General features: G+C 45.1%; 1 protein-coding gene across 2 annotated transcripts in view; it reads left to right on the top strand.

The window, feature by feature from the left end:
• Positions 1 to 12,764: 12,764 nt before the first annotated feature.
• The window catches only part of RAPGEF4 (Rap guanine nucleotide exchange factor 4), a 164,215-nt gene continuing 150,191 nt past the window's right edge, over positions 12,765 to 26,788 (top strand). For both annotated transcript variants that reach the window (XM_081912218.1, XM_081912216.1), the window contains exon 1: positions 12,765 to 13,232. In XM_081912218.1, the coding sequence (XP_081768344.1) occupies positions 13,168 to 13,232 (65 nt within the window). In that variant the 5' untranslated portion in view covers positions 12,765 to 13,167. The remainder of the gene's footprint in view (positions 13,233 to 26,788) is intronic.

The raw sequence follows: 26,788 nt of genomic DNA, 5'->3' as shown, positions 1-26,788 counted from the left end.
GTTCAAGTCTGGGAGAACCCCGTCTGAAATCCTGGAGAGCCACAATCAGTGCCCTATGGATGTACACTCAGAATTAAGTCCAATGAATTCAGTGGGACTCCTAGGTGTCATAGGATTGCAGCCTAAATGAAGAAATCATAGAACCATAGATTTGTAGAGCTGGAAGGGACCTCAAGGGTACAACCCCCTGTGATGCAGGAATCTCAGCTAAAGCATCCATGACAGATTACCTTCCAATCTCCACTTAAAAACCTCCAAGGAAGGAGGGTCTACAACCTCCCAAGCTCATACTGTCAGAAAGTTTTCCCCCTGATGTTTATAAGTTGGAATCTCAGGTGCTGACCTTTAAAGCCCTAAACGGCCTCAGCCCAGTATACCTGAAGAAGCATCTCCACCCCCATTATTCAGCCCGGACACTGAGATCCAGCACTGAGGGCCTTCTGGCGGTTCCCTCCCTGCGAGAAGGGAGGTTACAGGGAACCAGGCAGAGGGCCTTCTAGGTAGTGGCGCCCGTCCTGTGGAACGCCCTCGCATCAGATGTCAAGAAAATAAACAACTGCCTGACTTTTAGAAAACGTCTGAAGGCAGCCCTGTTTAGGGAAGTGTTTAACGTTTGATGTTTTATCGTGTTTTTAATATTCTGTTGGGAAACCCAACCAGATGGGTGGGGTATAAACAAACAAACAAACAAACAAACAACGACAATCTTGTAACTTGAAGCCATTGATTTGAGTCCTATTCTCCAGATCAGGAGAAAGCAAACTGGTTCCCTCTTCCATGTGACAGCCCTTAAGATATTTGAAGATGGCTATCATCTCCCAGTCTCCTCTTTTCCAGGCTAAACATACCCAGCTCCTCCAACCGTTCCTCTCAAGGCTTGGTTTCCAAACCCTTGATCATCTTTGCTGCCTTCCTGTGCACATGTTCCAGCTTGTCAACATCCTTCTGAAATTGTGGTGTCCAGAACCGGACACAGTATTGCAGGTGTGGTCTGACCTGCACTTTAAATTTATCTTTTATTTGTTGTTGATCTCAACTGCAAACTGCTGCCTTATGTAGCTGGGATTGAAAGAGTTACAAGGAAGTGGGGTGAGCAAGGTTGACTTATGTACTTATCGCAGGCAATCTCGAAACAAGTTGCTGGACTATACACACAGCATGTCTGATCTGGTCTGGCAATTCCAAGGCTCAGTGTTCCAGCATGCCTTTCTGACTCAACTTTGCAGGCCCTGATCAGAGAGTGGAGGTGGGGGGGGGGGGAAGTGCTGTAGCATTAATGGAAAAGCAGGGGGTGAGGCTTGGCTCTGCATCAAATGTAATGTAACTAATCAGCTTTGGTAAGTAGATTATGGCATGACAGAAGGGCTGCTATAGTATAATGTAATTGAAAACAAATGTATTGCCTCTGCACAAGAATGCCTAAAGATTAGGGAGTAAATCCAGCAAACAATATTTAAACCAACTCTGCCATAAGGGAAAGTTATGCAGCATTGCATTTTAAGACGGGAAAAGGGACACCATAAATATAACTGGAAGCATGAGATTCCCCTGGAGTACCGTAGGATCTACCAGCCAAAAATGCTTGATGTGACTATCATTACGTTCAAAGGCTGGGTGCCCTGCCATGCCTATGAGCAGATTGTGAGGGTTAGCGCTGATTCCAAACTCACATCTGGCACACTTTCATTAATTGCGTTTTTATCCCAAGCTTCTTCCAAGTAGCTCGAAGCAACGTAGAAGGTGAACCTCCATCTTGCTGAGGTAGGGCCAAAGTTCACATGGGTCTTGTGAAAGAGTCACTTTTCCATCAAACATACATTCCAAGCAATGTGGATGCCTAGCATTTGTACTGTTTGAGCAGACAAGCCCACCCTGTAGGTGTTATATGCAACTTGTAGATGGGGGCAGTGCAAAAACGCATTGAAACATCCCGGGACAATATCAGTGCTATTTGTTGTGAGCCGCACAGCATTGTGGGAATCAGGTTTTGATTGGCAGGCCCTCAGATGCAGGAGGAGCCAGAAACAGAGCGGGGAACTGAATGGTGGGAATGTGAATTGGAGGATTATGGCATGTTGGAGGGTTACCTGCTTTCAGCAATAGGGGTTTGTTGTTTGGTAGTACCCAGTTGGTTAGCTGTCAGATTCAAGAGCTCCCTATTGGTGGCTCTTAGGGAGTCCATTAATAAAATACAGTGTTCATTCATAAATAAATCTCCATTTCTACATATTGAGTGTGTATTTCAGTGGTTGAACGTACAGGTTTGTGGCCATGCTGTAGTGTAGTGCTTATGTGATTGTGAATAAAAGGTGGCTGGGCTCATCGTCCCGGGGTTTGGGCGGGGGAAGGTGACAAAACTGATTTCCAATAAGTGCCCACCCTTTATTTCCATAACAAGTCCTTGAATCTGTACTCTGAATAGTGACACCAGGGACCTAGAAGGTGCAGAGCTTGTCAGTCCAACCCCTGCACAGTCTCATCAGGGCTGACCTTAAGGCAATTGGAGCAATTTGGCCAAACTGGGGCCTGCGGGCCGCTCCTAAGGGGGCCCCCACACCAGGGCAACCTAGATGGATTTTATTTATATCTACAGTGCTACCTCGGGTTAAGTATTTAATTCGTTCTGGAGGTCTGTTCTTAACCTGAAACTGTTCTTAACCTGAAGCACCACTTTAGCTAATGGGGCCTCCTGCTGCTGCCGCGCTGCCACCGCGTGATTTCTGTTCTCATCCTGAAGCAAAGTTCTTAACCCAAGGTACTATTTCTGGGTTAGCAGAGTCTGTAACCTGAAGTGTATGTAACCTGAAGCGTATGTAACCCAAGGTACCACTGTATAAGATTTTGCAGACTGTGAACTGGAGCCCTACAAAAAACAAACACTCAAGTTGGGCCCCACTTCTTCAAACTGGGCCCCACTGGCTAGCCCTGAGTCTCATAGTTGCTGGGCCTGAGTTGCCCTGCCCTTGCATGAAATTCTTGGGTTTGCAATTTTGGGAGAAGGGAGACTGCGGCACTGGGGAGATGGCAGGCTGGCAAGGCCCCCTAGATTTAGAGACCCAAGTTGCCCTGCCCTCACATGAAGTCTTGGATTTGCAGTTTTGTTAGAGGGGATGTTGCCTGCTGGGGTGTAGGCAGGCTGGCGGGGCCCCTAAATTTAGAGGCCCTAGGCTTCAGCCTACTTAGCCTATACATAAATCCAGTACAGTGGTACCTCAGGTTAAGAACTTAATTCGTTCTGGAGGTCTGTTCTTAACCTGAAACTGTTCTTAACCTGAGGTACCACTTTAGCTAATGGGGCCTCCCGCTGCCGCCGCACGATTTCTGTTCTCATCCTGAAGCCAAGTTCTTAACCCGAGGTACTATTTCTGGGTTAGCGGAGTCTGTAACCTGAAGTGTCTGTAACCTGAGGTACCACTGTACTGCACACAGAGCACTTGGTCTAAGCAGGAGCTGCCTCAGTCGCTTCAACAGGAATGCTCTGCTATCACAATTGTACGCCTGCAAAATATTTCCCCATATGGAAGTGAGATGAAGGAGGAACTATCCTTCCTGTTTGCATAGAGCTTCATGTGAATTTCGGAGCCTTGCCCTGTAGAGTGCTGGATCCAAGCCACTACTTCCCGATGTACAAAGACAGAGCAATCATGTTTTCATGGTAGTATAATCTTCTTGTTGTTTTTTCCACCATGGTATTTATTTCATGGCTTATGTTCTTCTACAAGTAGGTCACAAGCTATTTTGGTTGGAATGTGTAGATTATAATTAGTCCTACAAACGGAGTGCTGGTTCTGCAAACCACCAGGCACGTTTCTTGAGACTATGGCCATGCCGTTACAGATTTGTAACATTTCCCCTTGGATGGGAACTCTCCATTGTGCAAGGGTTGGAACTACCGTATTTTTTGCCCTATAGGACGCACCGTCCCATAAGGCACCCCTAGTTTTTTGGGGGTTGAAATAAAGGGGGGAATTATTTCCCCCCCCAGGCGCGGGGCTGGGGCAGGGGAAGCCCAAGCTTCCCCCGACCCCAGCCCCTAGAACAGGCAACTCTCCGCAAGCCGTGGGAGCCCAGCGCAGGGCTCCCGCGCCTTGCCGAGATCTGCGCGAAGGCTGGGCGCGCTGAGCTCAGTGCGCCCAACCTTCGGCATGCAGGCAACTCTCCGGTGCGGGCTCACCGACCCCTCTCGCTCTCCAGGCTTCAGCGAAAGCCTGCATTCGCCCCAAGGGACGCATACACATTTCCCCTTCATTTTTGGAGGGGAAAAAGTGTGTCCTATGGGGCAAAAAATACGGTACATGTTACAGGGCAGACATGGGATCCTCAATCTGTGTTTGACTTGTAATGCTGTTGCTGGAGGAAGGATAACTAACACAGGGAAGAATGAGAAGATTGGATCATTGTGCTTAACACTTCTCCTGAGATATGAGGCAAACTGTACAGCCGTTTGTGTGAAAATATAGCCTGCTTCACCCTTTCAGTGTTTTACTTTGTTGCCAACCCCCCAGACCCTGGAAAAAAATCCTGTGGACACGTATGTATGTATGTATGTATGTATGTATGTATGCAAGGGAGGGAGAAAGAGGGGAGGCATATGACTGCATGCCTTCTCGAAATTCAGAAAGTGTCTGCTGGCCTGAAAAGTTTGGCAAAATCCTTGCAGCAGCACAACAGAAGTTGCTGCATCAACAAAGCCAAATCTCTCTCTATGCTTCTTCTGACGCCTAGAACGCCCTGCAACAAAAGTTGAACTTGCAATAATATCAATTTTGTACATAAATACAAGCTTTCATCCTATTTAAGAACTCCTCCATCTGGTAGGGGTTTTGGTTTTTTTAAGTATTATGAAATCAAACATTCTCTAAGCTGTGTTTTCTGGAGTCGTTCAGAACAGTAGATTATGATCCCACTTAATCGTTTTTCTTTTCTTTTCACAGGGCATAAAATACCATATAATTAGCAGCCTTCTCTAAAGCCGCATGCAGAACACAAATTCAACATGATAACACGCCCTTTTATGCCTTACAGGTGTGGGAAAGCCATCAACATATGCATATCGAGGTGATGGAGAAAGGTATGGAAGTGTATGTGTTGGAGCAAACCACCAATAATTTCCCTATGAACTGAGAGGGAATTCCCTTGCCCAAAACTCCTCGTTCTAGAGATGCTCTTTTCCAAATATAGATTCTTTACATCTCAGGAGCTGCAGGCCGAACAATCAACCTTGGTGGCATGCTCAGGGCATATTGCCAAAGAGAAATTGACCTGGGAGTTGCACTGAAGCTCCCAATTCTAATTTGCTCATCTGCCGCTGTATACAACAAAGGGGGTGGAGTGATTTGTCAAATAGCAAACCAGCATCTGGCAGAATATGGGAGCATTGTGGATGAAATCCCTGGTTTTCAGCACTGAGTGGTAGGGAGAGCACAGCAGAAGTGAATAATAATAATAATAATAATAATAATAATTTATTTATACCCCGCCCATCTGGCTGAGTTTCCCCAGCCACTCTGGGCGGCTTCCAATCAAATGTTAAAAACAGTACAGCGTTAAATATTAAAAACTTCCCTGAACAGGGCTGCCTTCAGATGTCTTTTAAAAATAGGATAGCTGCTTATTTCCTTCACATCTGAAGGGAGGGTGTTCCACAGGGTGGGCGCCACTACCGAGAAGGCCCAGTGTCTGGTTCCCTGTAACCTCACTTCTCGCAATGAGGGAACCGCCAGAAGGCCCTCAGCGCTGGATCTCAGTGTCCGGGCTTAACGATGGGGGTGGAGACGCTCCTTCAGGTATACAGGACCAAGGTCAAAGGCGACTATAGGGTTGTGGCACTCGTCTCGCTTTTAGACCGAGGGAGCTGGCGTTTGTCCACAGGCAGCTTTCCGGGTCATATGGCCAGCATGATTAAACCACTCCTGGCACATCAGAACACCGTGATAGAAACCAGAGTGCACGGAAACACTGTTTAGCTTCCCGCCGCAGCGGTACCTATTTATCTACTTGCACTGGTGTGCTTTCAAACTGCTAGGTTGGCAGGAGCTGGGACAGAGCAACGGGAGCTCACCCCATCGCAGGGATTAGAACCGCTGACCTTCTGATCGGCAAGCCCAAGCAGCTCAGCATTTTTGCAGCTATTGCCTATGCTGTTCAAAACACAAGACTGGAGTCACAGCAAACAGAGGGGAAAGCTATCCTTCTCCCTCAAAACAATCTTGAGGAACCCGCCTTCCTCACTTGCTCTTTGCTTTGGGGCAAAAGTTTATTTTGGCATTTTCTGCTTGATAAGAAGCCAACATGTAATACTTTAATTTCATGTGGATGGGCTTTGAAATTTATCCTGGGCTTTGAAATTTATCCTGCTTGAGAGGAAACAAAACTGCATTAGTAGACAACCGCATGATGCTACCACTGCTAGAGGTTTGCTTGTCCTATTGTGGATAAACAGGACATCGTGGTGGTCCAATCCAATGCATGCCATACCGAATTCCTTTTCAAACAGGGAAGGAGTGATTGAAAACTTAGTAAGGATGGGTTGAAAAAGGGCACTAAGCAATATCTGAACATTTGGACAATGTGTTTTATGTGTCTTTTATCTTGTTTGCTTGACGCTAGTCATTGACTGTAGTGATAAAGATTTGATTTGATTCTATACTCCCGCCTCCTGAAAACAGTGGATTTTCTTCCAGCTGGGAAGGGGCAGTTTCAGAGTGTAGGCAATTCATCATCGCCTTGTTGACCACCCGCTACTGAACTATATTTCACCCCACCTCATTCCTGCTTTTATAGGGCTTCAGCAACAACTCGATCCAGAGACATGAGTCTTAGCATATCTAGTTTGGACCTTAAGGACATAGCTAAAACACACACACACACGGAGGATGTACAAAAAATATTTCATGAGGAACTGCGAGGCTCAAAATGGAAGGGAAACACGAGCCCTTGTGACCTTCACTTCAACTAGCCAAGTTCCTCTGAGCAGCCGGCTATGAACAGGGAGTTCTGTTTGAGGTCATGTTTTCCTAGAGGCTGTCGTGTTCAAATATTTGATTGCTTACTTCTGCAAAAATAGATTTAAATTAGTGCTGCAAAAATAATAATAAAAAGATCATCTGTTGAAAGAGTGCAGCTTTCAATTTGTAGCTGAAGTGATCCATCAGAGTTATAAGTAATACACTGCTTCACTCCAGAAATATTCATACTGGGTGAAAGGGTAGGATATCCTGTCAGTCAAGAATACTTCAAACACACATAGTTTAGGTTTCTCCTATTTAAAGAGCTTTTGGGAGTGGTGGATTCTTCCTATGGTAAGGGAGGAAAGCTTACTCCTGATTGCTTCTGACCTACTTTGTTTTGATGGTTCAGGCAAAGAAATGATCCTCCCATAGTTTCTCCATCAGTACTGTGTGTCTAATCACCGGTTGTGGACCAAATATGCTGAGTGAAGTGAACCCAGAAAGAAAAGCAACTCCCCTCCAACTAATGAAAACAAACGGGTGGTGGAGGATGTGATTCAGGAATAGTTGGGAACTGTGTTGTGGTCAGTCCCAAATCTAGTAGTTGGATTGTGTTGAGTTGTACTGAAGGCACAGAGGTGGTGAAGCAAAAGACCAAAACAAAAACGAAGCAGTAAGAGTTGGGCTCTTCTGTTTATTTATTTGAAACATCCACATGTGAGCCCTTAGTTTGATAGCTCCCATGTGTGGTTTCCCCCAAAGGTTTCTTAAGCTCAGCATCCAAAAACAGAGAAAGAACCACTGTTGCACCATTGGAAGTCCTGATCTATGAGTAGAACTTGATCCAGCTTCTGCCTCCCCCGGTGTAGAAGAAAGACTGATCATGGAGTTGTATCTTTTGTTATTATTTTTGGTACCTGCCACATCAAGCGAGTATTGTGCAAACTGGATCTGTTCCTTAAAAAGATAAAAAGAAAAGCAAAACCCACGTTCCAAATAAATGTGTTTGGAATTGTACTCAAGTTGCTAACAACTCAGAAGGACATTTTGAATACCGCTGTGTCGCTGCTTCATTTATTACCAGTATGACCCTTTCTGAGGAAGAAAGCAGTGGGGATGTGTTGCTCGGAAAATCTGAGACCATTTGAGATAAGGAAAGTATTCTGAAAATGCAGGATTTATTGCAAAGTAAATCTTGTGAATCTTTTTAATCTACCTCAAATTCTAGTGGGAATTATACACAGATACCTTTGTGTACCAACATGGGAATTCATTGCCCTAATTTCAGTTGTGCTGCATACCTTTTCTTTTTTAAAAAACAATTCACTTCAGAATTCCTCCTTTTGTTTTTGCAGGAAAGTAGCATCTGAAGATGACAGGTTTATTGCACAGCTGCTGTCGTTGAGCTTTCTATGGCCCAACAGCATTCTAGGTAATGTTTACAATCACTATCTACCTTCTGTTTCCAGCAGCAAAAACACAGTTCTTACCTAGGGGAGATTCTTTTATACTTTGTTCTGCCACTCTCCATTGTTCTTCACTTGCTGGAACACTTTTCCACTGAGTTGTGTTCTTCTAGAGTTAAGCCGTCTGTGTATTCCATTTGCTCCATTCCTTACTAATTCGTTCTGGCCGTAAAATGGAAATGTCATGTTCATGTATAAACTTGTAGCTGTTTTGCATCAAGAGCACATGAGTTCAGACTCTAGATAGAAGGCTGCAAATATTGGGGTATAAAGTTACTTTTACAAGGAGTCATGCAACCAGCATGCCAGCTAATCAGCTATAAATGACTATGCCTGTTTCTCTAGTTCCATTTGCTCAGTTTTAGTATTTTTGTTTTAAGGGTGCCACCACCAGGAGCTTAGAGAAACAGAAACTTTAAAGACATATAAAAGCAACCCAGCATGATAGAAATTAAGGCACACTAATACTGTGCTGTAAGATTACGTTGGGTTTGTGTGGAGTGCCAGGGCAAAATGCCGCTGTGAAAATGGGAATATTCACAGTGTCTCTGTGCTTTGCTTTTAGAGGGACAACTCATCTCTTGGGCTGAAAATGTTGCAGGTTACCTATCAGTGTCAACTCAGTCTCAGACACAAATTGGAATTCTCCTGGTGCATAAACTGATGTCTCTTGTGACACATCCTTAAGGACTGTGGAGGTGGGTGGTATGGCTGGTGATTAAAAGGAGTCATGAGAGTAACATTAAAAAATGGAGAAGTCAGAACAAAATGACTAAGGAAGATAACAAGCATGATACAATTTAAAAATTCCTTTAACAATTCAGACAACACAACACCACTTATAAAATGTATTTTTTAAAAAAAAAATTAAAGGAAAAAACTAATTCTGGAAAATTTCAGGTCTCAAAAGACCACAAGGATGAGCTGCCCTTTCAATTAATATTTCGTGGAGGAGAAAAAAGATTGCAGGAAGGTGTGATAAACAGAGGAAGCATAAGGTGAAGAAAAAACTTTGTTTTGCAGAGAATAAGGACACTATATGACCTTCAGGGCAAAATACCACCCAGGGAGCTGGGAGCCAAAAATTATTAACATTAGTAAAACCTAAGTTGCTCAATCAATTGTGAAACGGTTGGATTTTTTTTAAGACAGTCAAAGTCACTTACATCAGTTTCAAATTATAAGGTGGTTAGTGAATTGAATGACTTAATGAGCTGATTTTGTGCAACCAAATGAAAAATTCCAGCAAGCTCCATCCCTATTTTCTGACGTGGTTATTCCAGTTCCCAAGAGTTCTTTACAGCTCTACCAGCCACTAGAAACTGACATCCTAGCAGTTACTAAAAATTACAGCAGATGCTCATTATGCATTAGTTTAGATTAGAACTTACAAAAATAGAACTTAACAATGGCAGCAAAGGAGATTTAGGGACCTGCTGATAGGTAACTTTACATACATGCTCAAAAGCAGAGTCACAAAGGGACACTGCCACCACATGTATCAGACAGTGCTTTTCCAAACATGGGGTGTATTTAAACCATCAGAAGTGTTTGTTTGTTTGTTTGTTTGTTTGTTTGTTTGTTACTGTGTGCAAAACTAAAGTCATGTGTCTCTGCTCTAAGCACAATGATTTGGAAATAGGTGTACTGTAACTTCCTTTAAGCAAATGTAATTAGGATTTTCACCTCAATTAGTCCATTTGTTCTTACGGGAAGATGCTAACCTTTCCTACCATAGCTAACCAAGGGTTACCAAATGTTAGGCATAGAACTTTGGATATGAACCCTCTCCCTAGGTTGGGATGTGTAGCTAAGCAGTTGTGCCCCAGCCCCTGTTGGTTGTCTTTCAGGTCGTATGCACACATGTGCATACGACCCAAACATGCATAAATGCAGAAGCAAAGAGCCACACTAGCACTTGGTGGTCTCAGTAGGGCACAATAATGAAATTACATCAACCCCCTGCTCCCCTAGTGTCTCCTTAATGTAATTGCTTCCTGCTTCTCCCATGGGATGTTGTGCTAATGAGATTTCAGAACAAGTGCTTCTCGCAGGGTCGCCATGAGATTTCAAAGATGGTAAAGAAACCTAAAATTGAAATGCTACCTACATGAGCATATATACTTTCCGTTAACTAGAACTTAGGAAAGTTTTACGCCATTGTACTTTTCACTCCTTACATTTTGGATTGTTCTGCACATAGAATCATAGAACTGCAGAGTAGGAAGGGACCCCAAGGGTCATCCAGTCTAACCCCCTGCAATCTCAACTAAAGCATCCATGACAGATGGCCACCCAGCCTGTGCTTAAAAACTTCGAAGGAAGGGGAGTCCACAACCTCCTGAGGGAGACCTTTCTCTTTTGAAGTAAAGGCAAAGGTAGCACTGAAGAACCATACAAAGTTTACATTTATCTAAATTGGGGTTTCCCAAACTTGGGTCTCTGGTTGTTTTGGGACTACAACTCCCATCATCCCTAGATAGCAGGACCTGTGGTCAAAGATGATGGGAATTGCAGTCCAAAAAAATACAGTGGGACCTCAGGTTAAGAACTTAATTCGTTCTGGAGATCCATTCTTAACCTGAAACTGTTCTTAACCTGAGGTACCACTTTAGCTAATAGGGCCTCCCGTGCTGCTGCTGCACGATTTCTGTTCTCATCCTGAAGCAAAGTTCTTAACCCGAGTATTTTTGGGGTAAGCGGAGTCTGTAACCTGAAGCGCCTGTAACCCAAGGTACCGCTGTAAATGAAGACCCAAGTTTGGGAAACTCTGATCTAAATGTTACACTTATGTGTGTACAACTTTGCATTGAAGGAAGCGAAGCAGAAAGAGAAACATTCCACTTTAATAGTGACCCTGACAGATGATCTGTTAATTCCAAACTGGTTTGCTGTTAGGGGCAAACAATATATGATGCTGAATGTAGGACTTGGTGTCATGCCTAGCTCTGACTGGGTGCCAGGCATGGAAGGATGAACTAGACGCCTTACAAGACAAGGACCTTGAAGAGCAGGCAGGGCCCACTGAGTTCCAGGTTCTCTGAATTGATACCTGAAGGCATGTCAGAGGAGGAGGTGGTGCCATACCCCAATCCTTGAGAGTGCTGGTGCCAGAAGCTCGGGGTTCAGGCCGAAGAGTGATGAAAAGTATCTAGGGACCCCAGAGTCAGTACACTACCTATGAGTAGGGGGTTTACAGGTGTATAAGCAATTACTGATACTCCTTCACTGCCAGCAGCTGTGGTTAGGCTGCAGTTGAGAAGGCCAGAGTATATATAAGGCCTCTTTCCCAAGTCTTCCTGTTATTGGAAGCATCCCAGGGATCTGGTTAGTTCCTGCTTGCTGTGTTGTACCTCGTGAGAGAAACCTTGGACTGTTTGTGGCCATAGCATTGGAATCATGATATGTCTTAAATGGACGCTTGGTTTGTTTGGACATGGTTTGTATGGTGAGAGGCAGGGCTTTTCTTCAGCCGGAACTCACTAGAACCCAGTTCTGGCACCTCTCAGGTGGGCGCCATTGCCATTATAAGAGAAGCAATGATTCTTCAACATCAGTTTCGTTGGAATGGTCATGTTGTGTGGATGCCCGGTTATCGTCTTCCAAAGCTGCTCTATTCCGAACTTAAAAATAGAAAGCGTAATGCTGGTGGTCAACAAAGGAGGTTTAAAGACACTCTCAAAGCAAATCTTTTAAAAGGTAGTATAAACACAGAGAACTGGGAAAAACTGGCCTGCGAGTGCTCCAATTGGAGAACGGCCTTTACCAAAGATGTCGTGAGCTTTGAAGACGCTTGAACTCAGGATGAAAGGGAGAAATGTGCTAAGAGGAAGGCATGTTTGGCAACTCCTCACCGTGATCAACTCTTGCCTGGAAACCAATGTCTCCACCATGGAAGGACGTGGGAGTCCAGAATTGGCCTCCACAGTTAGGGACTCGCTGTTAAGATCGTGTTCATGGAAGACAATCTTACTCAGCTTCAAGGGATCGCCAAAGAAGAAGAGAAAACGGGAGGCGTTCATGAAGAGTTTCGGCACCTCTTTTTCTAGAAAAATCACACTGGTGAGCGGCTTACATCCCCTGCAAGCCACGGGGACCACCAGAGTGCGGCACTTTGGAGTCCTAGAGGGTTTGTTTTTTGGCACGGCAGTAGGGAGAGAAATGGGGTGATTTTCCTCAGGAATGATGTGCACCAAGAGCTTCCATTCTCTTTTATTTCTCTGGAGGCAGGTGGCAGCGGCCTTGTCTCCAGCCTCAGTGATATCATTACAGCTCAGGGCCAGGAGAGGAAAGCCAGGCCGGGTGGGTTAAGATAGGTGAGGCGCCCCTCTTCCTCCTCCTCCTCCCTCCCAAGCGTCGCCAGCCTCTGCGCCAAGCAGCGTCGAGCCGAGGCCCCTCTTCTTCTTCTTCATTGCCGAGGCTGACTTCAGGGGTTTATATTTAGCCCATTGTGTCCAAAGGGAGACTGCAGCGCTCGCAGAACAGACCCGCCGCACGAGCCCAGGGAAGGGGGAGAAGGCGGGCTGCTAGGTGACAGAGACGGACGAGCCAGGTGGCGCTGCTTGCCGACTGCGCAGCGACGGGGCGACGCGGGGAGGCGGCTGCAGGCGGGAGCCCCTCCAGGCTGCGGGCAGGGAGGCGCGGAAGGTGCCGGCGAGGCAGCGGGGAGGAAGGGAGCCGAGCCGAGCAGCCACCCACCGCGGCGGCGGCGGCAGCATCAGTAGCCGCCTGGGTCGGTGCCCTGGGAAAAGATGGTCGCTGCTCACACTTCCCATTCTTCCTCCTCCACCGAGTGGATCGCTTGCCTGGATAAAAGGTACCACCGGCGCCTTTGTTTTGGGGTGGGGGTGAGGGAATGGGGTGCGCCCTCCTGACTGGGTGTCGTCTCCCTCTCCTCCTTCGTTACAGTCGTGGCCTATACATTCAACCCAGCTGGGTGGGAATACCGAAATCCCTGCGCGGGAAGAGGGCGGGGTAGTGGGTTTGCGGGGGTCCCCGTGTTTGTAAGCGGGGGGGGGGCAGCGCTTTCTCCACGCGGGTGTATTATCGTGTGTCTGTGGAGAGGTGAGAACAAGCCCCGAGGGGCCACGCGTTTCGCCTGGGAGATAATGCACGTGCCCGAGGAATAGGAAAGGAAAGGGTTGTTCCCCCCACCCCAAGCACCCCATAGGAGCTTCTGGGTCCGCCTCGTGTCTTTCCCGGCCTCCCGCTGCTGCTGCTGCTGGTGGCTCCTGTGAGGGCTCTTGCTGCAAGGCCTGTGCATTTAGGCACTGCTGGCAAGGGAGAAACGGGGAGATCAATAATCCATCTGTGCATAAGCACCTACCTTGGAGATGGGTCACAAGACTTTGGGTGCGTGGGGTGGTTTCCCAGAAGGCAACTTGGTGGAAGATATGATCACTGTGTCCATCTATATTATTGTTATTGTTATTATTTATTTAGCATCTTCTGCATCGGAACATATATAGGGACATATATATATATGTGTGTGTGTGTGTAAATGTTACACTGCAGAAGATGCGCTCTCTCTCTCTCTATATATATATACAGTGGTACCTCGGGTTACATACGCTTCAGGTTACATACGCTTCAGGTTACAGACTCCGCTAACCCAGAAATAGTACCTTGGGTTAAGAACTTTGCTTCAGGATGAGAACAGAAATTGTGCTCCAGCAGTGCGGCGGCAGCAGGAGGCCCCATTAGCTAAAGTGGTGCTTCGAGTTAAGAACAGTTTCAGGTTAAGAAGGACCTCCGTAACGAATTAAGTACTTAACCTGAGGTACCACTGTATGCGCTAACTTTTCCAGAATGATGTTTCAGTTGTGGGATGGTACGAGTGTACGATGGTACGAGAGGGAGACACAGTGAAGACATAGGCCATTGTATTATGCCTGGTCAGATTGTCCAGGGATGTCTAATCTGACTGGCAGAGAGACACTCTGGGGTTTCAGGCAGATTGACCCTGTGGGTTGGGGGGGATGCTGTCCTTGGGAAGCCCTAAAAAGGTGATATTCATGTACATTCTAACTCCATATTCTTAATGTGTTGGTGTGGGTTGATTTTATTGTGTGGCTTGATTTCGTAGGAAAGCGAAGACGTACCTGCATTGGCGAGACGGACTTAGCTGGCCTTTTGGTCCCTGAAATGAGATGGTTCTGTATGAACATGGGCTCCCTGGTGTATCTGTGTAGTGTGTTATACTGGTATACTATATACACATACCCTTTGTGGTATATTCCAAAAAATGATTCAGTCAAACAAGGAGGCCACTTGGCATCTCAGATGCTTGAAGACCACACACCAAGCTGCATGCATGTAGCTGCTCACAACATGGATCCTATTGCTCACCCCGGTGGATTTCACCACCCCATCGCAATCCACAACAACTGTGGTTAGTGAGGTGGAATTGGCATATTGGTGTGGTGTGAGGAGTTATACAGGAGAGTCTTGTCTCCAAGGCCCACCTGCAACCATTCTCGGTTTTCAATCAGACATGGCAGGGTCACTTGTTCCAGATGACTGGCCCTCTGGCTTGGAGCAGGGGGTTCCCAAACACTAGTCCATGGGCCGCTGCTTCATTCAGGTAGTTCAGTGTGTCTGTGAATTTGTGGCTGAAGTCAAGAGATGGCACATCCATCAAATTAAATATATTGATTTGTAATTGTATATTTTTCGCTGCTTTTATTCCTTACGTTGTTTTATGACAAATGCATGTTATACAATAAAATGAAACCTGTAAGAAATGAAAGGAATAAAAAGACAGCGTTGAAAGGACGGCATCTAGCACTGCACATTACAATTACTACAACAGGTGTAAAAATCTGCAGCAATTTGTAAGTGGTCCATGGTGGAGGTGGGAGTTCTTGAACCACTGGCTTAAAGCCCACAGTGCAGATGAGAATACCTTTATTACTGCGCCCACCAATGCAAGTACAGTGGTACCTCGGGTTAAGTACTTAATTCGTTCCAGAGGTCCATTCTTAACCTGAAACTGTTCTTAACCTGAAGCACCACTTTAGCTAATGGGGCCTCCCGCTGCCACCGTGCCGCCGGCGCACGATTTCTGTTCTCATCCTGAAGCAAAGTTCTTAACCCGAGGTACTATTTCTGGGTTAGCGGAGTCTGTAACCTGAAGCGTATGTAACCCGAGGTACCACTCTCCCCTTGTCACTTCCATTTTCTCTCGGGATTTGAATTCCCATTTTAAAAAATCCCGCGAGTTAACATCTCCTCTTACCTGACTACAGTCCTGGAGATTTATCCTTTCTACTTCACATGAAAGTGAAAGATCTCTCTACCACATGTCAGTAAGAGCCAAGTTGGTGACAGAATGACTCTCATCACTTCATTCTCTTCCCCACCTTAAAATGTCTTAAATGATTTCTTCATCACCATGGACTGCAAATGTGATTGTTCCCGGATTCTGGCAGGCAGGGTAATTTCACATTGGATCTGATTGTAGGTTTGGCAATAAACAACACGTTGTTAGTCACTGTTCATTAACGCTGATTGATGGGTGAAAAGAGAGTAGTAAAGCAACATTTTTCCTTAACGTACCTGAATTATTCTTGGGGATTGGATATGGCAAAAAAAGGACTAGTGTGATCTCATACTATCACCGGCAATCACATGATAGGCATCTTGCAGTGTGCACCATTCATGACCTTAGCTGATCATACTGATTCTAAAATTGATTTCAGTAGGTTATAGCTCTTCAGCTGTTTCCCTAAATTTATTGTTGAGCGTTTTTCAGGTAAATGGTGCATATTTATTCGGGAGTATGGCTTTCACTGAGCATGGCTGCATGCACACCAAGCCTTTGCTTCCCCTAAAGTATCCTGGGAAGTATAGTTTTTAAAGATGCTGGGAATTGGCTCTTTGAGGGAATAAACTGCAGTTCCCAGTATTCTTTGAAAGAAGCCATGTGCTCCGCTCTAAATGTGCTTTGAGTGTATTGTGTGTATGCAGCCTTCAAAGCGCATTTAGAGCACATAGCTTCTTTCAGCGCATGGTGTTTATATGCAGCCTTCAGTGGGGCCTACTCCCAGGTAAGTGTGTATACTGTGTGTGGCATTAAGAGTTAAGGCCCTGTGCAGCGTATGGGATTGCAGCCTACAGAGTCGTGCCTCATACTGTACAGATCAGAAAATACCAGAGAGGGAGAAATAATGTGAGACAAGGCTGTGGTGTGAAGAAGGCCTATGATAATAGCAACCTCACAGAAGCTAAGCTGGTATGAGTCTGATGAAGACCTCCTTGGGAGTTCTGCATGAGCGCTGTTGAAGAAAGGCAGCTTATCAAAGAAATTGCTTTCCAGGCTAAACAGCACAGCTGTTATTTTTTGCTGACAGTGACTTGCTTATAGCCACACCTAATTTAGCCCGGTTTGGTACCAAAAGAACGGGTACCTTTCCACCCAGCCCTTCATGTCTCAAAGAGGGAGGCTGCTAGGTTGTAAACTGTCTTGTCTCCAGAGTGGTGGGCAAATGTCTGTCTTGTAGGAACTGCTTCGTAATTTACTAGAACCTTGAGGTATGCCTGTCAAAGCCATATTCAAAATGGTGGCACAGTGAGCAAAGCTGATGGGCTACTGCATCCCAATTGAAATAAATAAAAGCCGTCTCAGAAGATCTCAAAACCAGGGCAGGCTTGGATACCCTGGACCCAAGCCATGTTGGGCTTTGTAGCTCATAACCAGCACTTTGAATTGAGCCTGGAAACTGACAAGTGGAGCAGTTACAACAAGGAGTTTGTGTTCCTCTTGTAACTGGCTCTGGTGCACAATCTGACTGCAGGATCTTGGACCTCCTGAATTTGCCCAACACTTTCTAAAGGTAGCCCCATGTGGCGCATGTTACTGTCATCCAAATGGGGTGAAACTAAAGCTGTTCAGATATTTGGACCCTAAGTTGTTTAGGGCTATAAAGCACCAGGACAAATTGGGCCTGGAAATGAATAAGCAGTCAATGTAACTCTTCAATGTGTAATATGGCTCCATTTCCCCACAACGGATTTGTTGTAGCTGAATTCTTCAGCAGTCGTATTTGAGGGCACCACCGCATCTAAGGCATTGCAACTCTTGTTGTGCAAGACCCTCTGGTTGGTTATGTATACCTGAGGCTGATTCCCCCATCCCTTGAAGAAGGCAGGGTCTGATCCTGGGAGCCATGACCCTAAGAGACCAGAATTGAAATCTCTTTAAATCAGAGTTGAAGACTGGATATATGTGAGCCCAACATGTATTCCCAGCTTGCTAGGCTATGGTTTACTAAGCTAGGAACTTTGTGTCCAAAAGTAGTGAGATACTCTTGTGTCTCAGTACTCTTACTAATTCAATGCTTAGAAGATCAAAGCTAAGAGCACAGCATCCCCTCATTGCAAAGTAAGTCTTCCAGACTTCTTGCTGTGGTCTAAAAAAGAATGGCCACATTTACATCTTTGTTTTATAGAATTTAAGATGATGCATGCTCCAAATGAACGATGATGCTCAAAGATCCTTAGCCCAAGGAATACAGTTCCATATAATGAAGTATATATTAATTCTTAGGCTCTCTTTGCAGTTTTCAGAACCTGCCGTGCCCTTGCCAGCTCTTGTGCTTGCCTGCAGGAGCTGATCACAGAAGAAACCATGTAATGCCACTGTCCTGGTGTGTCAAGAATGTTATGATCCTTGCTTGGCTTTTCGTGAATTATTTAAAGATTGAGGGTTGCTTTGAGGACACAGTGAACTGAGCTAGTCCTTTGCAGTGTGACCTTTGTTTGAGTGTACCTTTTGAAAATGAATATATAAGTACAGCATTAACGCTAAAACAAACAGATGGTGCATGCAAAATGCATGTGATTATGTGCAGGCTCTATGTGCTTTTCAAGGAGGAAAAAGGTAGCCAGAGCAACAAATGTGTGTGTTTGTGGGGAAGCTTCAAAGGTTTTGCAAGTGCTAGGAGAAGTCCTCAAGGATGCCGTTGCAACGATTGGCAACATGCTGGCAACTCCAAGACTTGAGGAATGGTAGTGCTGGACAGGATTGTTGCCAATCTGTATTATTAGCCTGATTATGATTATTTGCCTGGTGTAGGGATGTGGGTGGTGCTGTGGTCTAAACCACTGAGCCTCTTGGACTTGCCAATCAGAAGGTTGGCAGTTCGAATCCCTGCGATGGAGTGCGCTCCCGTTGCTCTGTCCCAGCTCCTGCCTACCTAGCAGTTTAAAAGCATGCCAGTGCAAATAGATAAATAGGTACCACTGTGGTGGCAAGATAAACAGTGTTTCCATGCGCTCTGGTTTCCGTCACGGTGTTCCGTTGCGCCAGGAGCGGTTTAGTCATGCTGCCCACATGACCCGGAAAGCTGTCTATGGACAAACACCGGCTCCATCGGCCTGAGAGCGAGATGAGTGCCCCAATCCCATAGTCACCTTTGACTGGACTTAACCATCCAGGGGTCCTTTACCTTTACCTATTTGCTTGATAATAAGTAAGAGCAGATCAAACCAGGTTGCACCAAGTCTTAATTAAGCAGATTTAATTGAACTTGATACAGATTTAATGAAAACCTGACACACATTCGTTGTATTTGCAACTGGGTGCGCCAATCACACTCCTCCTGCCTTGCAGGTTAGATTTGGGAGTTTTGCTTTTCAAATTAAAAATGGTTAGACAAATGGTTAGCAGATCTTCCAATAGAGAACATGGCCATTGGTTGCTTTGTCTTAACTCTTGGTATGTTGCTTAGTAGTGATAAAGTCTTTTCATTGTCCTAATATTTCACTTAAGAAAAAAGAAAGATCATCATCATCATTAATTATTTTAAAAAGGATGCAGGCTGATGCTTCCCCGATCCACAAAAAATCCTGACTAATCCCAATGAAGATTACTTACTTACTTACCTATTTATTTATTTATAAAAAATACTGATATACCACAGTATTATGAAAATATATCACAGCATGTTTGCAACAATATAGAAACATAAAGCCAGACAATAACATTAAAAAGTGTTTAAAACAAGGCCACAGCAAAAAAATAAATTAAAAACAAATATTGATAAGACTATTGTGGGTGATGCTCACTTAATTGCCTGCATAGGCCTTGGTGGAATAGAAAAGTTTTTAGTAGGCGTTAAAAAGTTGGCATAGAAGGCACCTACCGAATCTTTATTGGCAAAGTATTCCACGAGACTGGACTGATGATGCTAAAGACTCGGTTTCTTGTTGTTGTAGATGAGCCTCATCAACTGGGGGGGGGGGGATGACCAACTGTCAGGAGTTCATCCTACACTCGAGTAGAACTTGGCAGAGACACATGCCCAACTGGCATGTTCTCTCCCTCCTGGTCTTTCATTTGAGAACTTCATAAGCTTTCTTCAGCCCGAACATCACAGCAACTGATGCCAACCGACACCGGCACACTTAGGGATCCACAGAGTTTGCGTATTTCGCGTGACAGACCTCAGCAACTCCGCATTTTGGCTAATCTACTTTATTTACATATAAACACACGGAGCACTGCAACATGGCTCCCTCTCTGTCTAGCATCAGACAGCAAAGAGAAAAAGAACAAAGGACAATAGTCCCACTTTGCGGAACACAGTAACACAAACATCCCGTCTTCGTCACTTCCCACTCTGTGGAGTCAAAACACATAGAGTCATGTGATAGACAACAATCCCATGACTGTAATCATGGAGCAGGAATTCTAACACCAGCGACATTCTGAAGAACTTGGGTTCAGCCAATCCCTGAGGTATCCTGGCCCCAAGTTGTTCAGGACTTTGTGAATCCTTACAAATTATTTGTAAAACAATGGCAAATGATAGTCTGAAGAGGTAAGGTAACAGGATGACCAGAGGTGGACAGTGGCTTTGTAGGAAGCCCTTGAGCCATGACTGGTGCATTTAAAAATGGTGGGGAGGGGGAGGGATCCAGAATTAGAGGTTACTGCAGTATTCTGAGCATATAGCAAGAAAAAGCCATAGTTGTGCTGGGGCTTGGAAGTGTTCAGAGAGACTCAGCAGCCTAGCACAACTGTGAAGCTCTCTTCCCCCACTTGCCTGCAGCAGCCTCAGAGGGAAGGCTTTGCGTTATTGCAGCACTGAGCTTCCGGGACTCTCTGAGCATCTTAGCCAAAACGGCAAAGCTTAGCATTCCTGTCTGGAACTGAATTTTTATGCTCGGCTACAGAGGCACTCTTGAGTGGCTCAGCATTCTAGTGCCAAAATGAATGGGAGCTTTCCTTTTCTGGCTTGCACCTTGTCAGGGAACTGCCATCGGAGCCAGAGGCGGAGGGAAGGCTCCAGAGCAATGCTGGAGAGGGGCCCAGCAGGGAGAGAGGCAGCCCATCAGCTGGGGAAGGAAATCAGCGTAACACCAGGGGTGAAGGGGGGCAGATGGGGGAATCGGAGAGAAGGCTCCAGGACCCTTCCCCGGAGACCAGTGGGGAGAGCACAGGTACTCCGCTGCCCACACCCTCCCTGCGCAGAAGACTTCCGCGCAGGGAGAGTAGGAGGAGACTTGGCGTCAAAGAACTTCTTTGCTGGAAGAGGTTCAAGAAACGCCCACTGACGGATTCTGCCAGCGATTGAAACAGCCACGAAGTGAAGGGCTGTCCAGACAGAAAGGGTTCAGCCAGGTAACCTAGCCAGGAGTGGCGGCAACCTACGCACGAGCAACCCCTATAACCATTACACACCTCAAGGACGGACACTATCCCTGTTGATGCGCAAGGCGTCCAAAATGCTCAGAGTGCCATAAGCACACCCAATCCTAATGCCCCCTTCCTCAGTTCCCATGTTGTGAAGGACCTCTGGAGGTTTTTTTTTGTCATGGTTACCAGTGGGCGATGGAGGAATACTTGCCATGAAAGGTCTGGTGAGCAGAATTGTGTACCCTTTGCAGAATAAAATTCTGAGCTTCCCATTGCAAAACCCCTAGGGAAACCCAACAAAACATTTAGCAGATGCTGACCTAAAATTTATGAATGGGGCTGAAGATAGTGTAGTTACTAATCTGGGGCCTACTCTGATCAGACTGAAATACTTGAAGTCCCTTTGATTTCAGTCAAAAGGTTAAGTAGGTGTAATAAAGTATAAAAGCATGCTTACAAGTATTTAATTTGTTGCTGGTTCAATTAGGCTCAGTAAGTTTGTTTTAAATTATTCCAATTACAGGGTTTTTTTTTAAGCCCACAAGCTGACTTCTGACACCATTTATAAAAACAGCTTGACCATAAATCAATTTTCTCTTGAGATTTTCAGCCTGCAAGAATTTTTTTTTTTAAGGTTTATGAGGTTTCAGCAGAGTAGTAATCACTAGATTTGTAGCTAAGTGCTTTCCTGTCCCACAAAAGCTTATGCCCACAAGTATTTTAAGCACCACAGGACTCTTAATTTGCTCTTTTTGTTTGGAACCTCTGGATTTTAATTTGATTTCACATTTGAGTTTGTAAGAGAGTCTAAATCAGTGGTCTCCAGCTGTTTTTGGACTAGAGTTTCCATCATCCCTGACCACTGGTCTTGCTAGCTAGCGATGATGGGAGTTGTCATCCAAAACGAGTGGACTCCCTGCCTTTCCACCTGTGTCAGCACTGACACACTGCTGCAGGTGTTCTGACCACATTTCAGAAATACAATAAATCTAATTTTTCATGGTGCACTAATGCTTGCTCCTATTAAGGCAGCTTGCAGTTGGGGCATTGTTCATATACTATAAACAGATTGCCACCATTGATTGCTTGATGATGGCACTGCACAAAACTTGTGCAGACAAACAGTGATGAAGCCTGAATTTCTGGTCTGCAAAGAAATAATCAACCGACCGTTTATTGTTTAATTAGCAGTTAAATAATTGCCATTACAACTTCCAGCTGTTCGTCTGAAAACTTGGACAAACCATTGGCAGTTCAAAAACAGTCAGGCAAAAAGAGTTTCATTGGTTCAGGCAGACTCTTAAAGAATCTGTGGTGGATCTTAGAGTTCATCTCATACAGTCTCTTTCATGTGCATTGAGTTCTTTTTCAACTAGAGCAGCCCGCACAGGTACACATTGCAGATTGCTACTGGGGCCATGCAGTTGCCTTGCTGCTACAACTGATCAAGAGCAAAATTTCTTATCAGAGCCAGAATTCAGTAGCCAAAGAACCTTCACCCATACATAGAGAACCACCCAGAATCTATCTGGAAAGATAGGCTTGTAGGTATTTTATTTATTTAAGACCCCACCTTTTAATTTTACACACACATACACAATAGGCAGCTTTCAGCAATAAATAATACATAGATTAACACCTGAATAGGCAAAAAATCAACATCAGATAAAATCAGCATCCCTGGGGCTTTTTTTAAAAGGCATCAATTATATTTTATTACCGTATTTTTCGCTCTATAAGATGCACTTTTTCCCTCCTAAAAAGTAAGGGGAAATATGTGTGCGTCTTATGGAGCAAATGCAGGCTGCACAGCGATCCCTCTTGCTGCTCTGGCTTTTGGGATAGCAACGCAAAGCCTTTTCAGGGCAGTGGGAAGAATGCTCCCCCTGCCCTGAAGAGGCTTCGTGCGGCTATCCCAGAAGCCAGAACAGCAAGAGGGATCGCTGCGCAGCAATCCCTCTTGCTGTTCTGGCTTCTGGGATTCAGAATATTTTTTTCCTGTTCTCCTCCTCCAAAAACTATGTGTGTCTTATGGTCTGGTGTGTCTTATAGAGCGAAAAATACGGTACATTTCAGCATTTCTAGCATCCACAGTCAAAACACGATTACATCTTTCTTATTTTTGTCGACTTCCCACCTCATTTGTTGTTTTTCCCCTTCTGCTGCACCTTAGCTTCTAAATCAGCATCCCTATTTATTAAGAGCACGGACAAATAGACACACACAGAGTCTTAAAACAGAAAAAGGTTTGGTCTCAGATTAACATTTCTAGAGCGGGAATTCCACAGCCTGGCACCACTCTGGAAAGGGCCTTATTGATGATTGTCACATGCCTAACCTCTGAGGTTGGGGACACCTGGATATGACCTTAACTGTCAAGTCAGGTTCATGTGAGAGCTGGAGGTCCTTGAGATATCAGGGATGCCGCCAGAGGCAAGGGCTGTAACTCAGCAATAGAACACCTGCTTGGCATGAAGAAGGACTTGGATATCCATTGCCTATGCAAACTGGGCTGCGGCTGACTCTTCACTGAAATGCTGGGGAACTGCTGGTAGTCAATGGTATAAGGCAGCTTCCTATGTACTTATGCATAGCCTCAGAAACCAAAGTGAGAATGAGTAGCGCTGCCCTTTGTTAAGAGAACAAGCTTCTGGTGCACTGCAGAGTCTGTACGCCGTTCCCCACCAGCAGAAGCACTTATACAAGTAAACAAAGCAAACATGCTTGCATATTCTGTACAGATCACAGAACCCGGCTCTTTTCTCGAGGCAGCGTTTCGGTCTCCCTGGCCTAATTCTCCGGGAGGGTGCTGGAGGTAGAGAGAAATGTTTATGAAATGGTAGCAGAGGGAAGACTCTTCCGAAACATCATCATTTCGAAGCTCCTTCCCTGATCAAAGAAGCACGATTATTTGGGCACATCCAAGGCTGCAGAGACATCACCTTGCCAACAAAGGTCCATATAGTTAAAGCTATGGCTTTCCCAGTAGTGATGTATGGAAGTGAGAGCTGGACCATAAAGAAGGCTGATCGCCAGAGAATTGATGCTTTTGAATTATGGTGCTGGAGGAGCCTCTTGAGAGTCCCATGGACTGCAAGAAGATCAAACCTATCCATTCTGAAGGAAATCAGCCCTGAGTGCTCACTGGAAGGACAGTTCCTGAAGCTGAGGCTCCAATACTTTGGCCACCTCATGCGAAGATAAGACTCCCTGGAAAAGACCCTGATGTTGGGAAAGATAGAGGGCACAAGGAGAAGGGGGCGACAGAGGACGAGATGGTTGGACAGTGTTCTCGAAGCTACCAGCATGAGTTTGACCAAACTGCGGGAGGCAGTGGAAGACAGGAGTGCCTGGCGTGCTCTGGTCCATGGGGTCACAAAGAGTCGGACACGACTAAACGACAACAACAAGGCTGCAGGGCTCATCCCCTTGGGGTTTCAAGATGAGAAGGAATTGTTGGGAATTCCATTCCTCCTGCACTGCAGATGTGTGGGAGTGTTACATGTCACATGTCTGTTTACACAGATTGTTGGAGTCTTGTGAGCGGAACATCCGCTCTGTATTGCTTTTGTGTTGTCTCTCTCCGAGAAGAACGACAAGGAGAGAAGCCATGTTTTCTTTGTCCTGACTTATGTACAATAAACGTAGCCTAGTATCCATGCCTCGAGCCAGATCTGTTGTGTGCTTACTCTGCTGAGTAACGTGTGCTCATGCATGCCAGCATGAGTCGCAGACGCACGTCGGAGGAGGATGACTGATGGATCTCTGCAGTGGCAAGGCTGAGAAGGGGGATGCTCCAGTTGGGGCCTGTCCATCTGCTTTCCATCCCACGGTTCCGACAGGAATGATTAGCAGATTAAAAAAATAAAAATGGCACTGGTTTTAGTGTGTTCGTTGAAAACACGTGCTATACTTGTAGGCCCTTTCTGTGAGACTTTGGCACATAATCCCAAAGACTCTTCATATTTTGTGAAGGTTCCATTAGCTATTGTTTAAGGAAAGCTATTGTGGGGAGGGGAGTAAATTGGCAAAAACAGGGAGGGTGGGGGGGTGTAGATTCCATTAAGAATGGCTTTCTCCCTGCCATAATAAAATTTGAGCACTGTCCCAAGTACATGGCCCACTGTTTATTACTTCATGCATCTTTGCTGAATGAGAAGCAACATGTGGCAAGTCATTCAAATCCTTCCTCCTTTTGGAATCTGTTATGTACCGAGTTGAATAGGATCCAAAATGCAGCAGTCTGATTGGTCCTAGAACAATAGGATTCAGAATGCAGCAGTCTGATTGGTCCTAGAATAATAGGGTACAGAATGCAGCAGTCTTACTGGTCCACAGGAGCCACCCAATCCAGCTCCAGATGGAAGTGAATCCGCAACCTGATTGGCCTACAGGAGAATCCCGGAATTAGCCAATCACGTGGGGCCCATTGTGTAAATAATGTATATAAAGCAGACATTCTGGGGAAACTTCCATTTTTCCTCACCACTATGAGCTGAATAAAGAGCATGAAATCCACTCTCAACTCCGAGTATATTTCAACTTCAGAAGCTTAAAAATAGCATTTTTCACAACTTGTTTCTACACATTCCTCTATGGTGGGTAGTCAGTAGTGGCAGTGGCTGAAGAAAGGGAAATCTCCATCACAGGAATGGGTGCGACTGCTTCTATGTAGTCTGTTCCCCTCAGTAACAGAAGATTTCCATTCCTCCTCACCACTATGAGCTGAATAAAGAGAATGAAATCCACTCTTGACTCTGAGTATATTTCAGAATCCTTGCTGATGGAAATGCTCTGGGGATGGGTCAATTGCTGCTGTTTCCTAGACAAGTGAGGACTCAAGACATCCACAAGTGCTCTCTGTGAAAGCCGTAACATTTGGAAACAGCTTCCCATGCACTTGGTGCTGTTGTAAAGCCTTATAATACCAGCACCAGGAGCTGCCTGGGAAGGTTTGGCTTATCATCCAAACTGGGGATCGGGGCGAAAGCCACTCTTCCTTAACTATGATCTTCAATGGCAACAGATTGTGCTTAAAGGGGAGGGAGTTTAACCACGATCCTGGATTCAGGTGATATGCTAAATTAATCTTTGTTTAGGTGCCATACCATGCTTTGCTAGAAGGACAGGGGAGAAACGGATGTGAGCTCCTCCCTGGGAGCCAGAATGGTTGAGTGATCCTAGTAAACCAAAGTTTGATTTCGCTGTGATTTGTGAACCAGGCCAGTAAATGGAGCTTCTCATTTTTCAATGTTTGTTTTTTTTTAAAATAATATTTATTAGAGTTTCCAATTATAACAATATAAAAAAACAAAAACAAAACATTCCAATTTATAATCTTATTTTCCATAACATTTTTCCAAGACTTCCCCTCCCCTCCCCCTCTTGTATTCCAATTCTTACAAATAAATTCAGCAATTTCTTATCCCAAGTTTTGAACTTATTGTCATTAACCCAGTTTAAAAATATTTTCCCATCTCCTAAAATCGACCTGTTCCCTTCCACGCGTTCTTCCCTTTAATATACATAATAGATTAAAAAATAATAAAATAAAATATAATTTTACGCCCTTTGGATTCCAAATTTCCCTCCCCCTTTTCCCGGTTGCGTTCCCAATATTTATCAACATCTGATGTCTTCCTGGAGCTCCCACATTTATTTAAGCCATAGTCCTTTACCAGTCATCTTTAATTTTAAATGTCCAATCTTGGAAGAAGTCTATCTCAAAAAGG

The sequence above is a fragment of the Podarcis melisellensis genome (genome assembly GCF_964234715.1).
Source record: "Podarcis melisellensis genome assembly, chromosome: 1".
Classification (NCBI taxonomy): Eukaryota; Metazoa; Chordata; class Lepidosauria; order Squamata; family Lacertidae; genus Podarcis; species Podarcis melisellensis.
The sequence above is the reverse complement of the archived record's forward strand: the minus strand, read 5'-3'. Positions and strand labels throughout refer to the sequence as shown.